Here is a 23249-nt window from a genome sequence, read left to right on the forward strand (position 1 = left end):
GTTTGCTCAAGTATTGATATCCTTAAAACCTATGCTGTAAGGGGGCTATTAGGGCTGAATTTGGGAAAAGCTGCTCAGCAGCAAAACATCAGCAGGTCTAAAGCACATATAGGGCGAGCTAAACATTAATCAGTATCTCAAGGTACTGTACACAGTCCTGCTCTGCATTTATCAGCTGGTATTAGCAGAATACACAGCTTTCATAGATTTTGTTCAGTTCAATTCTTAGTGACCAGCATACTACAACCACAGTATAAGGGATATCTACATTGAGATTCTGAGAATAACATGGAGTATACCAGGCTGTCATCTGACCTAGGGTGGAACACACGAAATCTGAAAAATTACTGCGCTGGATTTGCTTTTTCTCAAACCATGCATCACAAACAGGAATTTTAAACTATAGGAGAACTATAGGAGAACATTGCCTTAATATAAACATTCCCTTTAACATGATTCTCCTTTCACTTCCTATTGCAATTTACAGCACAATGGATTGGGTGGAATGTTTTTATTATTACTGAGCAACTGCCTATGTATTAAACCTGGTCAAGAGAGAAAGTGGAGATAAATTAGAAGGTGATAACGCACCAGCCAATCAGCTATGTTTGTAAAATGACAGAAGTTGGCTGATGGGATGTCACCTTCCACTTTATTTCTTCACCACGCCGATGTGAATTGGATCGGTTTCCAGGGCCAGGGCGCAATGCTGTTGTAGCACAGAGCGATAACTGCGGTAGAAGTGCCTGTCCTCCAGAACCCAGCCAAATTACGACCCACAGGCCCCGCTTTATTACTGCAGATGATGGACTATTAACTGTTCCTCGAATCTCCCTGAACTCCACTCTAGAATCCTTCAAATATAGACTCAAGACTTTCCTGTTCTGTTTTGTATTTTTATACATGTTTTGTTTTGTATTTTGTGCTGTAAAGGCAAGGAGAAAAGTGCTAGATAAATAACATTATTATGTGTGACATATTATAAATTGGAGACACCTGCTGTGTGGCATATTGGGATTCCAATTGTAGTGTGCAAAACTGAAATCTAAATTCATTTAAAACATCTATTATTTATTTGTTTTAGCAGGGTATTTATCAGGGCTTGGAGAGCGATGAAATTGTGAGAGATAACATACCAACCAATCAGCTTCAAACTGTTATATTTCAATAATCTTATGTAAAAGCAGAAGCTGATTGGCAAGTAATATATCCAGACAAATTTATCTTCCCTTTAAGTGTTTATTTTACTTTAACCTTCCCTAATAGCTCAGGAAACATTTTGTGGTCCTCCATACAAACTACAAGAAGTCTGTGAACGTCCGCACACAAACACAGTGGGTCAGAGACACACGCGCAGTACAAAACAAACAAAAACAGGAATTACTCAACTGCATCCGACATAGACATGTTGTTGTACTCAGGAATATAGTTACACTGTGAAGACTCAATTATTAAAAAAGATTGAGCCCACTCCAGTGAAAACTTTGATTCATTTAAATTTTTCAAGTAAAAGACCTTCACAACAATATATTTTATAAAAAATTACCGTCTGACAAATGACAGATATTTTGCACATTTTTATACACCCCCTCCACCCCCACACACACACTTGCTATAGTAAGCTGATTTACAAATCAATGAAATAGCCTGCTTTTGTAGAAATATAAACTTGTATGCGTTCTTACTTGCTATGTGGGATTCTATGATGGGATAAAGTTCGGGGTCCTCATGCTTTATATCAATTTCTACTAACAGGGCATTTTTGCTGTTTGTGTTTTGGTTGCTGCTGTACAAAAGGTGCTCAACGTTACTGACTTTGCAGCTGATCCCACACCCAGGTACTGCCTGGAAATCGGAACATGTACCCAGGTTCTCTGCATGCAACACCTGGGTAAAAATGAGAGACAGCAGAGACACATAAATAACAAAGTCTATAACTGTGCCCACACACTGTGAGATGTGTGCTAGGTGCGATTTGAGCTATACAATGTGTGCAATGCAGTTTGAACGGTACTTGTGTAGTTTCACGGCGCCAGCATGAGCGAAGAGAGCCCCGCTGGCGCCGTGAAACTACACAAGTACCGTTTGAACTTTATACACTTTGCTATGTTAACTACATAAGATTTGAACGACATACAATTTGGACTAGACTACAATATATTATTTGAATTGGGAAAGTACCTATCACATGCAATTCCCGACACAGGGTGTGATTTGAACTAGACACAACGTGATTGAGTACAAAAATACCTACCTGCACATACTATTTTGCATTGCGATATGGACTACACAAGAGAGCAAGGCAAAATAAACACTGTACAATTTGAACTAGACTCGATGCGATTTGAACTAAAAAGTTCAAATCACATGCAAGAATCGCACCGGGTGCAGGCACCCTAAGTCATGACCGGAAACCTTTGCCATTCCTTGCCATAAGTCATGACCGGAAATTCAAAGCCAAGCGCAAATCCAGATGGATCTAGACTCATCTAGCCGGGTCTCAGCGCACCATTCACGGAGGCCCACCAGCGAATGTGGCGAGCGTGCGCCAGAGACGCTCGCACACCGCCATTCCTGGCAATGGACGCTGGCGCACCCAATGAGTCCGGCTCCATCTGTAATAGAAAATTGTTTTCAGATTTAGAAATTTGAAATTACTCAAATTAAATATGAAGTCATTTAAAATTGTTGATGCCAACAATTACCTGATGCCTTCAATCTGTCATAATCCACAATAGGTAGAGAACGTACCTCAAAGTACAATTTCGGGGGTCAGAACAAATTATACCAACAAATCCCATCTTTCACAGGCATTCTTTTTCACATTTTTAGAATGTTGATATATCATACCCCTTTTAGATAAATGTATTCAAGATTGTGACCAACTTAACCAATAGAAAATGGTCGGGTTTTTTTTGTAACAGAATAGAACAATCAATCCAAAGAAACCATTGATCGTACACAAGTCCCTTGTACTACTTTCACTACACACAGGCCATTCACACGGTTCATACTCAGGCAAAATCACGCACAGACATTGCTTGGCAACAGTGTGATTATAACTGATCCCGATTCGCATGGAGGTTTTTGACATATTTTTCTCAATTCATCATCCAAACTGACTACCACATCATTATTTTCTACCTCCCAATTAAACACCTCAACAGAGAAGTCTCCTGTACCATCCTGAAGAAGTAATTAGGTGTCCATGAAACACATAGGAGTGTATTCAATGTTCATTCTGACTATCAGGATGTTTCCGGCAGTCCTAATCTATGCGGTTTCCAACATCAAATAACAGTCTGTATTCAATGGCCATGCATTGGTGAAAACGGCCTTTCAGTTTTTAAAACCTATCTGATCCCCCTTGCATAGCAAAATGGTTTGTTCCCGGGGTGTATCAAGAGAGGTCGGCCCGCGTGCAGTCTACATTTGGGCCCCCTGCTCTGTAGCCATCAGAGCAATAGACACTGGACACCATGGCTACTAGTAGACTGTAGCGCTGTCTCAGAATCTAGTGTGTATGCGCAGGTCTCATGAAAAATGGCCACCATGCCATTTTCCTATTGTGCATGCACAAAACTCTGGGAAAATGGCAGCCGTGACATTTTCCAGATGTTTTTTGTTATGCTACTGATGCCAAGTTGGGACTCTGGAGGGTATTGGAAAATAGGTACAGGGTGTGCAGCCCTGAACCCTGGGAACCTATGTGCACCCATTATAGATACACCAGTGGTTTACGTCATATTTGCTTTTTTTTGCGTTACTTTCAAATCAGAAACACCAATCCCAACACTAGATAGGCACCTGGATGTACCTTCACATATACACTACATGTACAGGAATTCTCAATGTAAGGGGATGTTGCCATAATGTTATGAGGTCCTCATTGGTGAATTGTCTACACTGCCCCAGCAATGTCGACATTCTGCAAGGACAGGAGGGTGAGGGTGAGGGTTAGGCAACAGGAGGGAAGGGTTAGGGGCTAGCAGAAGGATGAGGCTAAGAATTATCCAGTCATGTAGTGCTGAACTTCCAAACCTATGCTATTTGGGTCACCTATGTATGTCCGAGCAGTCAAGGCAATTTCCCCGCTAACATCCATGCATGTGAGTGACGTCATTAGAATCTTTGTACTTATACCAGTTACTTTACCTCTTTGCAATGCTTTGTGACTGCTGACCCAAGAGGGTGTTCGCTGTTTCCCTCTGCAGTGCCCACAATTGCCAGTAGTTTATTGTGTGGCATCCGGTTACTTTCTACCAACACCTTCACTTGCATAACAACTGGCGTTCCGTGAGTGATTGTACCAGTCTTATCAAACACAATAGTTTTCACCTAAAGCAGCAGAAAATACTCATTTGCCACATATTGAATTTTTTTATTTTTTAAACTAGCTATTCTTCAACAGACATTATATTCACAACATAACTTTGCACAAATCTTATTTCTGAATAAATGTAGAAAGTCTAAGTGAAACCAATGATTTATCGGCAGCAGTATCATGTTAAGTATTCTACATTACAATAATACTAAATAAGCAAGACAATTGTGAGAATGAAAACTGCAAAACCAATATTTGTCACAGTACAGTTATCAAAACAAATTGCTATAAGTTATGGTGTGTACACACGGCAGGATATGCCGTGAGATGCTAGTCCCGATACGATCAGATCGTATCGGGACTCGCATCGCACGGCATGCATGGAGGGACACAATTAAGACTATATAGTGCAGATCTGCACTATATAGTCTTGGCTGCCCTCTCTATTCCACTGCCGATTTGCACTCACACGGGAGCATGCAATCTGCATGTGATATGGCACAAAAACACAAATAAGGATAAGGCGCTCCCGCTTGCATGTGTTATGGCTTCCGATGTTCACTATATCTGCAACATCGGAAGCCATATCTTACCGTGTGTACTCACCATTACAGCTCAGCCATGTTCTCATTTCCAGCATGTACTAATTTTAAGCCAATATTATAAAGTGACTATTAGCAACTGGTCATTAGAATGAAGCCATAACTTCCTATACATCTCTATAATTCTTTATCTATCATGCATGGCCTTGAAAACCCGGGATGCCCTACCAGCCACTTGCTCAGCAGTTAAGTAGAGATCCCAAAAATAACCCTGTGCATATCGATATACACAGTTTAATCTAAAATCAATATATGGCCTATGAAACACTATGTATATTGTTTCATAAAACACTATTTGCTATATAAAATATATACAATAAATAGGCATGTTTTGCAACATTAATATGAATTGCTAAAAGCACAAGCAGAAATGGATACATAACTTACTTTGTGTGCCATTTCTAGGGGTTCACCTCCTTTAATCAGTATGCCATTCTGAGCTCCAACTCCTGTACCAACCATAACTGCAGTTGGGGTTGCCAACCCAAGAGCACAGGGGCAAGCTATACACAAGACAGTTATGGCAGCTTGAAAGGCAAAGCGGATAATCACTTCCCCTTTTGAAATACTCTTGTTGTAACCCTGTGGACAGGAAGAGAGAGGATTTTAATTTGTTTTTAAAAACGTTTTAAACGGACTTAAGTTGTTTGGAAAACAACAAACACTAGACAGAATTAGAGTGATTCAGATTCACCAAGCCAAAATAAGTACTGTAAAATACAAAGATTTGTTCAAGAAAATGTTCAGCCTAAATCTAAAACAGAAAATGCAATTTACAGTACTAAAAATGTTGATTAATTCAGTTACTGCACACAAGAGGGCACTAAAGAGTTTTCAAAATACGAGTATCTAAATAGCAACACTCAATTGTGATCAGAAGACAATACGTAATTAGGGGGCCCATTACATAAAAGAAGGAACTCCCTCTTTCTAATATGAGTGTTCCTTAAATATTTGAATCCAGGTTAGTGTATATCTTCTCTCATTCCTGAAGTCCATGTTTTTCTGCAGTGTAGGGTTCCGTGTTTGGTGATCACATGACAATTAACTTCTGTTGGGGTACCTAGGGGTAGATGTATGAAGCAGTGATAAGGGAGGAGAAAAAAGGGGCAGATGTATTAAGCCTTAACAAGAGATAAATGCAAGGGTGATAAAGAGAGATAAATGTCCAGCCAATCAGCTCTTTACTGACTTTTTCCAACACATGCCTGTAACATGGCAGTTAGGATGTGATTGGCTGGACGTTTATCTCTTCTTATCACCCTTGCATTTATCTCTTGTTAAGGCTTAATACATCTGCCCCAAAGTGCCTGGAACTTTATCACCGGCCAATCAGCTCCTGATTGTTAAGTTAGAGGCTGGGTTAAAAGGAACAGCTAGGAGTCAATTGGCCAGTGATAAAAGTACCAGGCACTTTATCACTTCTCCTCCCTTATCACTGCTTCATACATCTACCCCCTAGTTTGAATAAGGGGACGTCTTCTCTGTCAAACTAAGGAGTTACATATTCTTTGGGCACTTTGCTGCTGATGACTTGGGGAACTGATCATCCACAGTTTTAAAGAACTCCCACAGCAAAATGGTAAAGCTGATGGTGTGAACTGCTGCGAATCACATCCCCCCATGTCTTGGACATTTCTATAGTGTATGTGTTACCGGGGGGTGCCCGGCTCTCCTAGGAGTCTGGAAGGTAGAAGAGTATAGTTCAGATATTATGGTTTCAATTCCATGGAAATACTTTTTATAGTTAAGAACAAATATAACCGGTCTTACTTAAACTGAATAATTTTACAAATTGACTTCAGCCAACATTTAAATGTGACAGAATTGAAACATGACAAAGAACTAAAACACAAATTTAGCAAAAGATGATGTCTGCGTTGGTAATAAACAAATATTACATACTAGTCATTTATATTTCAGCTAGTCACTGGTTCATACTTACAGGGAAATATTTCTCTACAATTTCAAAGTTGCGATAACCAATAATAATCCAGACAAACAAGGTGAGGCATGAAACGATCACAATGAAAGGGACAAAATAACCACTCAGTTTATCAGCAAATTGCTGGATCGGAGCCTGGAAGAGACAATACAAAAGCATTACAGAAGTATATATCATCGTTATATTATCAGCAGATATAACAAAAAGGAAGGGACTTGGATTGGTCCATATTAAAAGACTACTGCGTACACACCCATAACTGCAAGTAACTCTGCCACGCTATTATTATGCATTACTTGTAACGCTGTACAAGGTGCCTATAAATCTCCACTATCATTAGGGCCAACACTCAGCTTTCTGCACTCACTCCGGACCATACACTCACAAACCATACAAAATGACAGAAAAGAAAGACCGCTGGGAACAGCTGCATAATGGACAAGCACAAAGCTCAAGAAAGGAAGCAAAGAGTGAAAGCATGTGAAGTAACAGGATAGCGACTCATATCAGAACATGTACAAATGATGCACATATCAGAGCAGTAGTATGCATGAGGCAAAGAAACAGCATAGTTATAGGCACAACTCATACCTTTCAACACTTACAATACCAAATAACAAAATAGGACTCACCGCCAAATCTACCTAGACTAAACCTTTATATGCCCAAATCCATCTGTAATCCAGAAAGAAACCCCCACTTTTAGCTCCACTCATTTGCAGTCTGCAGGTCAGAATAGTTGGGCGTTATGTATGTATATATAGCGTATGGTTTTTAAGCCTTTATACATAGGGTCTGCAGTAACCATCTCTGCTGCTTACATAGAAGTAGTGGCGATCACTCTAATATGGTAATGAAGCAGGAGGTGTCACACTAATCCCAGCTAGTATTGGATCATCATAGACGTCATCACCCTGCGCTGTGGGGTCATGCAATGCAGCTGCCGCAAGACCTACCAAGAGGCCAGGAAATCTATCCTCTGACAGAGATCCTGGCCTAGTCCCTCCATTGCTAGTGGTGGCAAGCCTCCAGTTAAGAGAAACTGAAACTGGCGCCGGCCCCAAATGTCATCACACTGTCAATCAAACAATCTGAAGCAGAAGTGCGACAGACATCACAGCAGTACCAAGATGAACTGCTACTAAAAAGGAACTTGAAATCAGGCCCTATATGCACTGAACGTTTTATTTTGAGAAAAAGACTCTACTTGTAATCTGATGCGTTATCTATAAACAACTATAGGCATCTAAAGAACAGTATTGCTAGGAGAACATTAAAGGCCCATACAGACTGGGAGACTTTGAGCTGAAAGCCGCTCAAAACAGCTGAGCGCTGCTGCGTGCTCCCGCATCTTTGGAAAGCCGCTCTTCTGCGCTATGTAAAGCTGTGGCCACGCTGGGCAGGGGGAAAGCCGCTCAGTGTGTATGCTCTTAGCAGCTTTCCCCCCAGCGATGACAGTGGTCATCACGGTACATACACGCTAGGCATAATCGGCCAGTGTGTATGGACCTTAAGTGCAGTTATCTGCCTGGGCTTTTACACTAGTAGGCACTGCTCTAAATAAATAGCAAAATGAGAAGTGTGGAACGAGCAAACATCTCTCACCAAAATTGGTGATACAGGTACTGTACTTAGCAGAACTCATCAGACTTCTGCACTGGATCTGATGGTAAATTACAGGGGTTACTGAAAATACTGATGCAAACAAGACCAGGAAAGTGATTACCAATAAACTGTTGACATTCTATTATGTTGACATTTCATCAGTGTCTAGATGACCACGTCAAAATTCTAAATGTTGACATATTATACCTAGGGCATTATATTCCCCTCCACGCCCTAGTGGATGGTAGGACATGAAATACCGCCTGTCGGCACATGGGGTATCCAATCTGTGAAAGCTTTTTCGGCAGGTGAAAAATCAGAAATTTTCACCTGTTTTTAGGGTGAATTAGATTCGCCCTATTCAATCTCTGTGCCTTGGCAAAAATTCCTGCACTTGCGTAATCCACATGGATTGGCGAATTTGCCGCTAATCCACTTGTGTTGCACTGTTGGAGAATTCACAGCCATTTTTTACTGTTTTTGCCCATGTGGATCGACCAAAAAAAAAAAAGAGAAATGACATGGGCGAAAATGCCATTGATTTAATACGGATTGGCAAATCATTGATGTTTTTTTCGTCTGGCAAAAACAACGGCAGTGACTAAATAGGTCAATTTATCCTAACAAAGAGAAAACAGCTAAAGATATGATAATTTAACTGGATTGCATCAATAATTAGCTCTCTTACCTACAGCTATAGATACTAATTTGTCATAGGAAAGACATCCAATTCATTTTCACAATCTACCTTCACTTCACAATCACTACCTCTATCACCACGGCAGTACAGAATCCTGCTGTTTGCGTCGCACTTGCAGTAGTATAAACGATTCCTCTCATCCAGCACAAGAACTTTTGTACATTGTTGCCTTCTGGAAGACGCTTTAGATGTTTTAGGACTAGAACTAGTAGAATGAGGAATAGTTTCTTTCATAGAGTTGTCTTGATGTTGAATTCTGCATTTTTCTAATTTCGATTAAATTTTTTCTTGTATAATAATACCATAAATAATAATACTATATTGTCAAATTCTATGTCTTGATTGGAAGCAAAAAACTAAATTTTGTTGCCCTGTACTTGTGCATGGGCAATGACAATAAAGTGAATCTAATCTATGACGACTCATTTCTGCCATTTCAAATCAATAACTCCTTGACTCCTATATGGACCTTGGTATGCATAGTAAAATATATTTATGCATATTATTAAGGTCATATCTAGCCGGTCGTATTTAATTATATTTATAATTTAGTCGAGGCATTCTCAATTGGGTGGCAGTCATTGAGCTATATAGAATGTACATGTTATTAGGAAGTGGTGCACAGAACTTTTCCCCATATTTACAGAGGATGACAATGCAATTACTATGTTTGCATCACCTGCATTTGTCCCCATGTTTATGCATGCCTGGACTTGACTGCCTATTGCCTGGCACAGTGTGCTGCCACTCTGCTTTCTATCATGCAGCATGCCTTGTGTATTTCAGTTTTCACCAATTGCATTCCTCTTAAAGTAGGTTAGTTATTACATGACAAGAATTTACATTACACTATCCAGTGTCATGTCACAGCTCAGCTCGCTACATTGTTTATTGCAAAGCATACTGCTGTACGTTATCTACTACACAACAAATATGGGCATCTTACATTGTAAGCTACAAAAAAAGATTTATTTCTGTAAAGAGGACAGCGCTCAACACGGACTCCTGTGGTACACATTTGATTGGGATCCAAACTTTCAGTCGATATTATGTCAACATGGGCAATATGTCAACAGGGTTGACATGATAATGGATGAGATACAATAGTAGGGAATCGGGACATCTGTCAGAATGAACTTAGGTCTACAGTCATTAAGTCGACTCCACTAGGTCGACTGGCAGGAAGGTCGACCTGACTTAAGGTCGACATGGGCCAAGGTCGACATGACTTAAGGTCGAATTTGCATAAAGGTCGACTGGTCATAAGGTCGACATGGGTTTTTCACTGTTTTTTTATCTGAATGTCGACACAGTCGACATGGACACAGTTGGCAATGGGAATCGGACCCTCGCTTCGCTCGCGATGCTTCGGGCACGGTGCCTCGCTGCGCTCGGCACACGATTTTATTCTCCCACCACGCCCTAGTGGATGGTAGGGCATGAAATACCGCCTGTCGGCACATGTCGGCTCAAAAAACAGTGAAAAACCCATGTCGACCTTATGACCAGTCGACCTTCCTCATGTCGACCTTTATGCAAATTCGACCTTAAGTCATGTCGACCTTGGCCCAAGTCGACCTTAAGTCAGGTCGACCTTCCTGTCAGTTGACCTAGTGGGGTCGACCTAATGACTGTAGACCTAAGTTCATTCTAATAGATGACCGCATCCTAATAGTAGTAGGGGACTGCGGCACCTGGCTTCAAAGCATGGAGAGCAATTCGGTACACTGTATGGGCTCAATTAACGTTATATTGACACCAAAATAAAAAAGAAGTGAGAATCTCATGTCAACCTTTTGATTGGCTGACCTTTCCAGTGTTGACCTTTTGAGCATGTTGACTGTTTTCTTTGTCCATATGCCTACCTTGTGCATGCCGATCTTTCAGGTTAACCTAATTTCTGTGGACCCTTTGATCCACACCTAAATGAACATTTTACATTTATAAGTATATTATCCTTGGTCTTCTATCTTCAGCCAGCTCTCTATCTGGGTGTATTACATTATTTTGACATTCACAATATTGGCATTCAATAGGTAGAAAGTGGACATGGTTGTAATGTTATCAATGTAATGTTGATAATGTATTTTTACACAAATTCTCTCGCTAAACATAAATGTGGGTGGCATCACCAGGGGGTGTGAGTGGATCTGATATTTTGGCCTCACCCACTAAAATGGTGTCACGGAGCATTGGTCATCTACTGTGACAGGAGAGGCTGGGGGCTAAGCAACAGCTCTGTGAGTGCTGGGAAAGTCCTTAGCGGGATGAGAAGAGGCATGAATTGTGGTCACATCCCCAAACAGCACACCACCAGGGGCTCAAGTTTCATGAACACAGGCCACAGCCCCCTTTCTTAAGCAAGCAATAAACAGTTCTGTGCTGGGTGACATCACCGGGAAATGTCATTATAACAATGTTGAAAGTCAACATTTAATCATGTCAACATTATCTATGTCAACCTAGTGTCAACATAAAAAACGTCAACATTCTGACTGCATACCCTCTACACATTTGCATCTGTTTCTTATAAATCTAGTACATGAACCTTCAGCATACCTCCCATATTGGAGGTCTCCTTGGTGGGGTGCGGCTGCACGTAATAGAGATGGAGCCACAATCCCACTGCAGTGGTGTATTTATAATGGGTTCAGTGTGTAAAGTGCCTGCGGGCCCCCAAGTCCAGGGGAGCCTACACTCTAGCTCCCACCCATTTTTTGCTTACCCCCGCCCTCCCCAGAGTAGCATTGATCTATACTCTACACTTTATAGTGCTGTGTGGCTTCCGACAGAGAGGGAACCCGAATGGAGAAGGCTGCACTGAGAAGACTGAGAAGCCTTAAGGGCCCCATACATCAGCAATTAATTGTGACAATTTTCAGATATGGAGATGATTGCCACAATTAATTTTAGATGTGTGGGCTCCCCCCTTTTGGCAATCCCAATCAAAATCGCCAATCGATTGCTTAATCAGATTTTTAAACATTCTTAATAATCTGTTATTATCTGCGGATCTTTTTTATATGTGTGTGGGCAGTCCCAATTTGTCTTCATCTATTTACATTATGAACAGCTGAAATGACAAATCGATTGGGCAATTTCCAGATATGAAGATGCAATCTTTAGATGGAAAAATCTGCAGATCACTGAAATAAATCTGTAATGTGTGGGCAAAGTCAGATATTGTAAAATCCATTTATCTGGCCAAAAAATCCCTGGATCTGGAAATCCATAAATTGTGATTGCTGATGTATGGGGCCCATTACTCTCTTCAAACTCACCTGCCCCAGCATACAGCACTTCAGCACATCAGAAATAAAATAACTGAACTGGATTCCTTTAGCACATGTGGGTGATTTTTTGTATTAGTGTAAAGGGGCATACACGCGAGGAGATATCAGCCCCATTTCTAAGCGATCTGACTGGAGCACTGATCGCTCCTTGTGTATGGCCTGCAGCGAAGGCAATGCACGGTCCCGTGTGTGTCTATCGCTCGCAGGGATTGCGGGGCTTTGTCTATAAATTAGCAAAGCCCCGCTCGGCACACAGAATCGCGGGGTGCATCGCAGGTGTGATTGTGCTTAAGCCTGTCATTTAGCACATATAAGTCATTCAGCACAATATGCTTAATTGCACTATGTACATATCTTTTAATGCTGGGGACGGACAGTACTGTTAGGACTGTAGTCCATTTCTCATTATGTACAGGGACAATAAAATCCAATCCTACTGTGACATAAATCGCTCTTACCTTAGATGTTTGTGCTTCTTCCACAAGCTTAACGATTTGTGATAGAGTGGTGTCGGAACCAACATGAGTGGCAATAATGAGTAGGGATCCATTTTGGTTAATAGAACCAGCAATAACACTGCTTCCTTGTTTCTTATTTACTGGCATGGCTTCCCCTGCATAACAAAAGCATAGTGTGTAAATGTACGACAATACAACAAATAATTGGTGCAGACAGCCAGTCATTAATTCTCCAACTACAATCACAGGCTAAGGAAAGAATAAACATATCTTAATAGCAATTATAGAAAGACTATTAATATGCCACTTACATTAATATTTTACCTCTTCATGCCATGATGAGGCTATATATTTATATGTTATACATAGAACAATGTAGAACAAATCATTTTAAATGTGTTTTTACTGAACACACATCTCTATATCCTTCATTGATCACTGTATAAGCAGGGTTGCCTACCCTCCCAGACTGGCTGGGAGGCTCCCGTTTTCTGAGGGACCCCCGCTCCACCCCCTGATCACAGCGTCCTTCACCCGACAGCGGCGTTTAAATACTGCAATTTGCGAGTCTCCGGGGAGGGGGTGGGCCTAAAATGTCACAATCCCGTAATTTTAGCCCCGCCCCCTCCATGAAGATCTGCAAATCGGGTTATGTGCCATCCTGGGAGTGGGGCTTTATGAAATCACGCTCAAACCCCGCCCCCCGAAGTGCTGCTAAAAGTCTTCTCTCCGGGCTTCTCCCAAAGAGAATAATTGAAAAGTAGGAAACCCTGTGTATAAGGAGTACCTGTAATAAGAGATTCGTCCACCATTGAGTGGCCTTCAATTACTCGTCCATCCACAGGAAATTTTCCACCAGGCATCACTTTCACAATGTCCCCTCGTTGAACCAATTCCACATGTACCTGCTCTTCACTGTCACATAAAAACACAAATTGTAAGTAACCCATTATAGCTGAAGGAATAATAAGCCCATATAAAACTTATCAAATTTTATATTTGCACCAACAATGATATTGGCTACATTATTTAGCCTTGAAAAGTAAACATTAAACCATTAAAGTGTATTCAATGCAGGGGGCGAGCGCCAGCAAGGGGGGGTTGTACAGCAAAGAATGGCTTTTTTTTTTGCCATGGAAAAGCCATCGTCGAACCCCCCTCGCCGTATTCAATGATTTGCAAAAAATCTGTTGCATTTTGTGGTGAGCCCCGCCGCTTTAATGGGCACATTTGCCGTTTCCACCTCGCTGAAAAGAACCAGCTATCGGCACTGCTTGCCACCATAATTGGCCTTCAGAGCATTGAATACACCCCATTGTATTTGAATAAATATGACCTTTTTGTTGTCATATTGAAATATTTTACATGTAGATGGAATACCACGTACACACGGTTTGATGTGGTCTATTTTCTTCTATAAGCAAAATTTTGTTTCAATCCTTGCCAATGCTTGGCATCGGAATCGAATAATAGACTGGGAAGGAAAGACTATAGTACAGATCTGTACTATATAGTCTAAATCGAATGAGTTTTCCTTGCGAATCGATGCTGATCGACTTGGGATCAAATAGAAAGGCAATCGCACCGTGTGTACACCCCTATAGATAGATTTTATGTTTACTGTTGTCTTGGTGATGGACACAATAATTATATATCATCATTCAGACATGTCAGAATACCAGTCCTTGGCGTGTCTAATGGGCCTTACACATGGGCGTTCTGAGTGAAGCTACTTCGCTAAGAACGCTGGGCCCTCTCAGCACACAGCACTGCAGCGCACTGTGTGTTGAGCAAGGTGTCAGGGGCAGTGTTCTCCATTGAATTAATAACCTGGGTGCATTTAAAATCACTGTTCGGCCTACACACACACACAGCGATTTAAATGCGGTTTCAGGCATTGTCTAAGCAATTTAGTAAAATCGCTCAAAAAATGTCTGAAAGTCGGCCCCTGTGTAGGGTCCATAACTGTAGGGTTTGTATTTTTTCTTTATACATTGTTTTTTTTTTTTATCCCTGAGGAAAGGAGCATATTCTGCCTTTATATGTTGTATAACAATTTGGTCTGAGTGAATTTATTGAGCGTAGTCTTTACATAAATATAGATCTGTCCATCTCTTGATCTATATAGATCTACCTAAAAAAAACAGCACTGTAGAGCAGTGAATAAACAGGTTGATCCTGAACTATTAAACCTTTGTGTGTATTCACTTAAATACAGCATACTGTATAACAATAATTTACCTTAACACAGAGTTATCAGGTCCTAGTACTACAATGGTGGCTTCAGTTGCTTGCAAAGAAATTAGTCGAGAAAGAGCTTCTGAGGTTTTGCTCTGAAACAGATGTAAATAAAGTTGTTGAATCACACAGAGATTCCAGTCACACCACATTGGCTCAACAGAGGCCCCAAACTACTCTGCAGTTTAACTTTACTGATTCATTTACTATGAGGCTGCCAGAATGCTTTGGAAGGACAAAATGACAGTAGGTGCGTGGTGCAATGCTGCCTAAAGATCACTATCCCTGAAGATACACCTTTACTTCAACAATATAACATACAAAAAAATGGGATATATAATCAATGGCGCAAAAAGAGAGGATACTTAGATTTCTTAAGTTCAGGCTTTTTCCTCTTGTAAGGTGTTACTCTCGGATGGGTAAGGTTCACCAGGTCAGGGTGTTGCGTGAGGAAAAAATACAAAAATAAAAATTACAATTGAATATTTGTGTGTGTCCTTTGTTATGAACACTCTAAGAAATAGGTGCTCTAATTATTTAGAGAAACTGGGTCACTCCGGGCGTACCAGAACTCACGTGGGTAGATGATGGTTTCCCTCTTATAAAGGTTTCTTTTATCCCGGAGAGGCTCAGTCTCAGTGTGAATATCTCTCCAAATACTTGTTAGAAGATCGAAGGGCTTTTTCATCCGTGCTCAAAAAAAAGAGAATTGATGTCTGAGACTCTATTTCAGTGGTAAAATTAGATATATGTGAGAGCTGTACAGAACACAATGAGTTGTGACAGCGTACCTCACTTACATAAGTGATTAAGAAGAAACATATGTAAAGGTTTCTTTTCCTTAAATGGAGGAGAAGCGTACCCCTACTCACGGTGTTATGAGGAGTTTTCAAACCTATAAAGGTTTCTTTCTCCCATATGGTCTTCATTAATATAGTGTTCTGGGTAGTGTCCACTGTTTTAGTGCTCCCAGGTGTATGGGGAATATAAGAAAATAACACCAATGTGATTAAGATATGTTGAGTGGGTGATATTTTATATGGAGTTAACACCCTGAAATTCGATGGCGTACCTTACTCACCCCTTAAAGTGGGGGCACAAAGCCCGTAGCGGTTTCTTTATAGATATATCCCAATATTGCTTTGTGTAAAACCAGGAGGCCAATATAGGTAAAAAATTCCAAAAAGACTTTAATCCATAAAAACACTTAACATAAGTCCCATGGGCAGGTCATGAGGACACATGACGAAACATCCAAAGAAAAAACAATGTCCAAGAACCAAAAAATAAAAAGCCAAAAACAATTAAAAAAATGACATGATATACATACATCTGAGGTGGTGGCTGTTCACTATCCTCTGGCAGGATCTACGCGTTTCGGTCGTAATGACCTTTATCAAGATGTGATAAAGGTCATTACGACCGAAATGCGTAGATCCTGCCAGAGGATAGTGAACAGCCACCACCTCGGATGTATGTATATCATGTCATTTTTTTATTTTTTTTTGGCTTTTTATTATTTGGTTCTTGGAAATTGTTTTTTCTTTGGATGTTTTGTCATGTGTCCTCATGACCTGCCCATGGGACTTATGTTAAGTGTTTTTATGGATTAAAGTCTTTTTGGAATTTTTTACCTATATTGGCCTCCTGGTTTTACACAAAGCAATATTGGGATATATCTATAAAGAAACCGCTACGGGCTTTGTGCCCCCACTTTAAGGGGTGAGTAAGGTACGCCATCGAATTTCAGGGTGTTAACTCCATATAAAATATCACCCACTCAACATATCTTAATCACATTGGTGTTATTTTCTTATATTCCCCATACACCTGGGAGCACTAAAACAGTGGACACTACCCAGAACACTATATTAACGAAGAACATATGGGAGAAAGAAACCTTTATAGGTTTGAAAACTCCCCATAACACCGTGAGTAGGGGTACGCGTCTCCTCCATTTAAGGAAAATAAACCTTTACATATGTTTCTTCTTAATCACTTATGTAAGTGAGGTACGCTGTCACAACTCATTGTGTTCTGTACAGCTCTCACATATATCTAATTTTACCACTGAAATAGAGTCTCAGACATCAATTCTCTTTTTTTTGAGCACGGCTGAAAAAGCCCTTCGATCTTCTCACAAGTATTTGGAGAGATATTCACACTGAGACTGAGCCTCTCCGGGATAAAAGAAACCATTATAAGAGGGAAACCATCATCTACCCACGTGAGTTCTGGTAAGCCCGGAGTGACCCAGTTTCTCTAAATAATTAGAGCACCTATTTCTTAGAGTGTTCATAACAAAGGACACACACAAATATTCAATTGTAATTTTTATTTTTGTATTTTTTTCCTCACACAACACCCTGACCTGGTGAACCTTACCCATCCGAGAGTAACACCTTACAAGAGGAAAAAGCCTGAACTTAAGAAATCTAAGTATCATCTCTTTTTGCGCCATTGATTATATATCCCATTTTTTTGTATGCCAGAATGCTTTGTCCAGCACCCGATGTCACATGCCAGACATCGGGTGCTGGAAGTGGCTGTGTGGAGCGCTGGCGGGGAGCGGGGTACGTACCTGGCTGGGGACCAGAGCGGTGGAGCTGTCAGGCAGGCGGCGGGACTCAGCAGGACTTTGAAACACTGGACGGACCCATCACATTCAGGCAGCCGCTGATTGGCTGAGAGAGCTCTCTTTCAGCGGCCTCAGCCAATCAGAGGGCCATCCAGTGTTTCAAAGTCATATGCTGACACTGCTGAGTCATGCCACCTGACAGCTCCGGTCCCCAGCCAGGTATGTACCCGGCTCCCAGCCAGGTATGTACCCGGCTCCCAGCCAGCGCTCCGGTCCTCCTCCACCGCTCCTGTCCTCTGCCACCACCAGCTCTGGTCCCCGCCAGCGCTCCTGTCCTCTGCCGCCGCCAGCTCTGGTCCCCGCTCCAGTCCCCACGCTGATTGCATTTGAGCAATCGCATGTGGTTAAAAAACCTGCCCCCCTTTAGTACACATGGTTTTGTCCATCTAAGAAGGATTTTGTCAGAAAGAGTGAACTAGAATAAGGCCCTAAGTGCTTTGCCCACAGTCTAAACAAAGTTCAGTTTCTATACACTATATTTTCTATATTAAACAAAAGGGTCAATTTTTAATAAGTATTGACAAACTTGTTCCTCAGATGCTAACTGCAAATCATACTGCATGGGTACGGATGGTGTAATGGTTAGCATTACTGCCTCACAGCATTGAGGTCATGGGTTTGATTCCCACCATGGCCCTAACTGTGCAGAGTTTGTATATTCTCCCCGTACTTGCGTGGGTTTCCTCCCACAATCCAAAAATATACTGGTAGGTTATTTGGCTCCTAACAAAAATTAACTCTAGAATGTGTGTGCGTGTACATGTGGTAGGGAATATAGATTGTAAGCTCCAAAGGGCAGAGACTGATGTGAATGTTCAAATACTCTCTGTAAAGTGCTGCAGAATATGTATGTGCTATATAAGAAACTGTTAATAAATAAATAGGTCCCTACATGCCCTCTGTGACCCCTTACTGATTTTGAATACTTGCTAACTGATATAGATTCAGATCATTAACTAAAAGGTATTCAATGGCCAACGCTTATGCATTTTTAGCTCTTGTGTATATGTCCAAGCATTACCAGTACTGGCAGACATGTAAAAAGGGCAATCCTATGTATAATGATTCCTGTTTGTTCTAGGAAAGGTCTAAGTAATGCTAGGTACACATCTGAACAATGGACAGGGCAAAGAGATCCAACTATTAGATAAGTGTTCTGCACAAACTTTTTGAGTATGCTCACTTGCAAATCCGCCACCCAAAATGCTTGGCCACAGGAACCGGTAGCAACGTTATCTTCATCTGCAAATTATCTGCAGTTGGCAAATTAGTTGGTTGATATCCTATACACACACAGGCAGATATAACAATATATCTGCAAGATATATTAGTATCTGCCTGATAAACTGCCGATGCACTGTAATAAGTCAGTGAACAAAGTAATTCATAGATACATCAGCCGACGGATGGGACAATATATTGTTTGTCTGTTACAGATTATATAATGGCTTAACGTTTACCATGCCTTACTACTAATAGTTCTGTCTATTTAGTTTTCACACAGCAGTTTCATTGAGAATACAACATGGATTGGTAAATATAGGCTCTGTGCTTACCTTGGCAACATGCTCTAGCCACCTGCCCAGTGCAATAAATACAAACAGCATTGGTGGGGTGTCAAAAAATGTAATGGGGTTCACTGTGGCTTTTTCACACATTGCAACCAGAAGGATAACCAGCGAATAAATAAAAGCAATAGAGGTGGCCAGAACTATAAGGACATCCATATTTGCAGTTTTATGCTTCAGTGCTTTGTATGCTTGAATGTAGAAGTACCAGCCACCTAAAAACTAACAGGAACCAGAATTAGTTACAGGAAATTAATGATTAAATCATTGTAAGCTTTTATCAAATGTCCGGGTGGAACAACAAACCCATGTATACAGGAAGGATGGCTAAAACTAACGATACACACTTTTTACTCCATGATAAAACTGAAGGCATAAAAACACAGACTCACAAATATCTCATGCACTCACAGGAGATAAGGTCGCTTCGACTCTAACTGGATGCTAATGCTCAGGTATCGGCGAATGGTGTCCTGGAACAAGGCCAAAAGGGTATGTTGGCAGACATACTGTTAGGCAACCTGGGATTCCCATACTACTAGAATTCATTATGCTGCTTAAGAAAGACCACCCTCGGGGGAGGTTCTACAAGTTGGGCGCCACCCGCATAAATTGGAAAAATGTTTTCATGCACATTGAAGGTTAAGGGGCCCATTTATCAAGGATCGCATTTACAATGCGATCTGGGCGGAATATTACCGCAATCCTATCGGCGGGATGTATCATATCCCTGACGCGCAGGGACAGGACATCCCTGTAATGTGCTGAGCCGGGCGCCGGGGTGTTTGCACATGCACGGTTATCATTGACCCCCCTCGCCAACCCCGCTGACCACAGTGCGATCCGTAGCCCATAGGCTACAATGGGCAACCGCCACCTCAGAATGGTGGTAGTCTAGGGATGCGAAGCGCTGCTGTCCAATGTTGAACTCCTGCACTATCCATTGGGATAAAGTAAAAAGCATACAAAGTTGCTGAACTAGGTGGCTCTGCACATGGATTAAGGGCCCCATACATCAGCAATTAATTGTGACAATTTTCAGATATGGAGATGATTGCCACAATTAATTTTAGATGTGTGGGCTCCCCCTTTTGGCAATCCCAATCAAAATCGCCAATCGATTGCTTAATCCGATTTTTAAACATGCTTAATAATCTGGTATTATCTGTGGATCTTTTTTAGATGTGTGGGCATTCCCAATTCGTCTTCTTCATCTATTAAAGGGCCCCATACATCAGCAATCACAATTTATGGATTTACAGATCCAGGGATTTTTTGGCCAGATAAATGGATTTTACAATCTATTTGACTTGCCCACACATTACAGATTTATTTCAGTGATTGGCAGATTTTTTCCATCTAAAGATTGCATCTTCATATCTGGAAATTGGCCAATCGATTGTCATTTCAGCTGTTCACAATGTAACAAGCATAGCACCTCAAACATGACTGAGTCACCCATGATGAGTCAGTCACCCATGAAGCTTTGAAGAGGTATAATTACAAGGTATGCATCATGGGCTATACAAGCAATACTTCCCGAATCCCTATAATGGTGCCAAATTGTTCAGAAGATTGCTGAATGGCTGACTGCAGGACTGGTGGGTACATCAGGTGACAGGAATGCTGAATATGTAGGTAATGGAGGCACATGTAGAAAGCACATGTCTAGCTCTTACATAATGCCCTACTTCTTGTGAATACTGCAGTACTTAACGGCTGTGTGGGTATGCATCTCCTTTCAATGAAGGAGCAAATAAAACTTTGGGCTCGATGAAATAGCGTCTGAGTTCATCAGCTGTGCGGGTTGTCGGCTGAATGAACTTGGACATTTTTTAACAGAGCAATGAATTACAAGGCATGGCGTTTGCTTTTGTAAACAATGATGCCTTAAAAATAACAAAAACGTCATAGTTTGGCCGGCAACCTGCACGGCTGCTTAACTCAGACAATATTACGTGAGGTTTGGGTGGTGTTATTTAATGTCAGGCATACTTCTACTGTAACATGAAACAATGTGTGTAATCTACAGAGCTGAACTCTGCTCATATCGTTCCCTACTAATGAGATGAAAGGGGACAGACGGTTAATGATGCATTGCTATTGTGAGAAAATGGAAGTGAAATACTTATTGGCTAACGCAGGTGATTAAACCGATTATATCTAACTAAACAAGGTGTCACACAGACATACTGACAATCACTTATTATCCAATACCCTCTGCGGTTAGTACACACTCCCCCACAGGAATGAAGTCTCTCGCCCCATAATTATATAATACACAAGAATGGGTAAAGATCAGAGCCAGACACATCAAACTGATTTGAAGGGATGCGGTCATTCGTCAGACTGCATTTAGGTCTACAGTCATTAGGTCGACCCCACTAGGTCGACTGGCAGGAAGGTCGACCTGACTTAAGGTCGACATGGGCCAAGGTCGACATGACTTAAGGTTGAATTTGCATAAAGGTCGACATGAGGAAGGTCGACTGGTCATAAGGTCGACATGGGTTTTTCACTGTTTTTTGAGCCGACATGTGCCGACAGGCGGTATTTCATTCCCTACCATCCACTAGGGCGTGGTGGGAGAATAAAATAGTGTGCCGAGCGCAGCGAGGCACCATGCCCGAAGCATTGCGAGCGAAGCGAGCGATGCGAGGGTCCGATTCTCATTGCCAACTGTGTCCATGTCGACTGTGTCGACATTCGGATCAAAAAACAGTGAAAAACCCATGTCGACCTTATGACCAGTCGACCTTCCTCATGTCGACCTTTATGCAAATTCGACCTTAAGTCATGTCGACCTTGGCCCATGTCGACCTTAAGTCAGGTCGACCTTCCTGCCAGTCGACCTAGTGGGGTCGACCTAATGACTGTAGACCTAAATGCAGTCTGACGAATGATCCCATTCCGATTTGAATTACTTTTTATTTTACAATCAAGGAGCCATTCTATTGCTATTAATGAATAGAAGATCATGTGTGTTTTTGAACAGTGGAAACTATGAGGTTATATAAGTAGTGTCATACATGGGTGTTAGTCTCACATCCTTAACACTATCTGTATATTTACCTGCACAGGAATACACAACAGGAAAGACAGCAGGTTCATGATGGACAGGCCTGGCATGACCTGATATTCCAAGACCATTGTAGGATGGTACATGGTTATGTCATCCATGGTCATATTGTGATGGTGAGCCATCTGATCACTGTCCATGAACATCATGTAGATCATTAGTCCCATTACGGGAATACAGAAGATCAGACTAATGAGGAAGGACTGTTTCCACCTTGACAACAGAAGAATACATTAAGGACATTCTTACAGTACAGTATGTCTTATTGAAATGTATGCTCTCAGATCCCGTGCATCCAGCCCATACTGCCAGGGCCTCTATGTAACAGGGCTCCAGGACAGCTGCATCCATCTAAAACCGGTCCTTGAGATCTACCAACGGTCCATGTTTTCCAGATCACCTAGTTGGTGCACAGCTGTAGTCAATACTAACGGTCACATTTTCAAACCTGTTGCATTCATTCCTACTATAGGTCCACAGGTTGCCTGGAAAACATGCACCGTTGGTAGATCTTGAGGACAGGTTTGGCCACCCCTGATCTAGAACCTTTACATGGGGTTTCTCTTATGGAAACCAACTGTGTTTACAGCCTCATACACACAGAGAACTACCTTATACAGTAAAAATATTTATAAAGTACATGCAAGCTTTAATGAAAGTTGTATCTATGCATTACATCTATGGTTTCTCATATTTTTATTTTATGCATTTTAACAACTATCAATTCAAAGATCAATAAACAATTAAAGAATTCTGGATTGTAATAATCACAAAATCACATTATAATACAAATTTGGTA

General features: G+C 41.3%; 1 protein-coding gene across 1 annotated transcript in view; it reads right to left on the reverse strand.

Annotated features, from left to right (window-relative positions):
* ATP7A (ATPase copper transporting alpha) overlaps positions 1-23249 on the reverse strand; it is a 109570-nt gene that overhangs the window by 24027 nt on the left and 62294 nt on the right. The window contains exons 9-17 of the mRNA XM_083159233.1: positions 22444-22663; positions 19360-19593; positions 15169-15260; positions 13715-13842; positions 12928-13082; positions 6872-7006; positions 5314-5508; positions 4156-4338; positions 1686-1887 (exon numbers count right to left, since the gene is read on the reverse strand). Of these exons, the coding sequence (XP_083015359.1) occupies positions 1686-1887; positions 4156-4338; positions 5314-5508; positions 6872-7006; positions 12928-13082; positions 13715-13842; positions 15169-15260; positions 19360-19593; positions 22444-22663 (1544 nt within the window). The remainder of the gene's footprint in view (positions 1-1685; positions 1888-4155; positions 4339-5313; positions 5509-6871; positions 7007-12927; positions 13083-13714; positions 13843-15168; positions 15261-19359; positions 19594-22443; positions 22664-23249) is intronic.

Source organism: Crinia signifera, chromosome 9 (genome assembly GCF_055691185.1).
Source record: "Crinia signifera chromosome 9, ASM5569118v1, whole genome shotgun sequence".
Classification (NCBI taxonomy): Eukaryota; Metazoa; Chordata; class Amphibia; order Anura; family Myobatrachidae; genus Crinia; species Crinia signifera.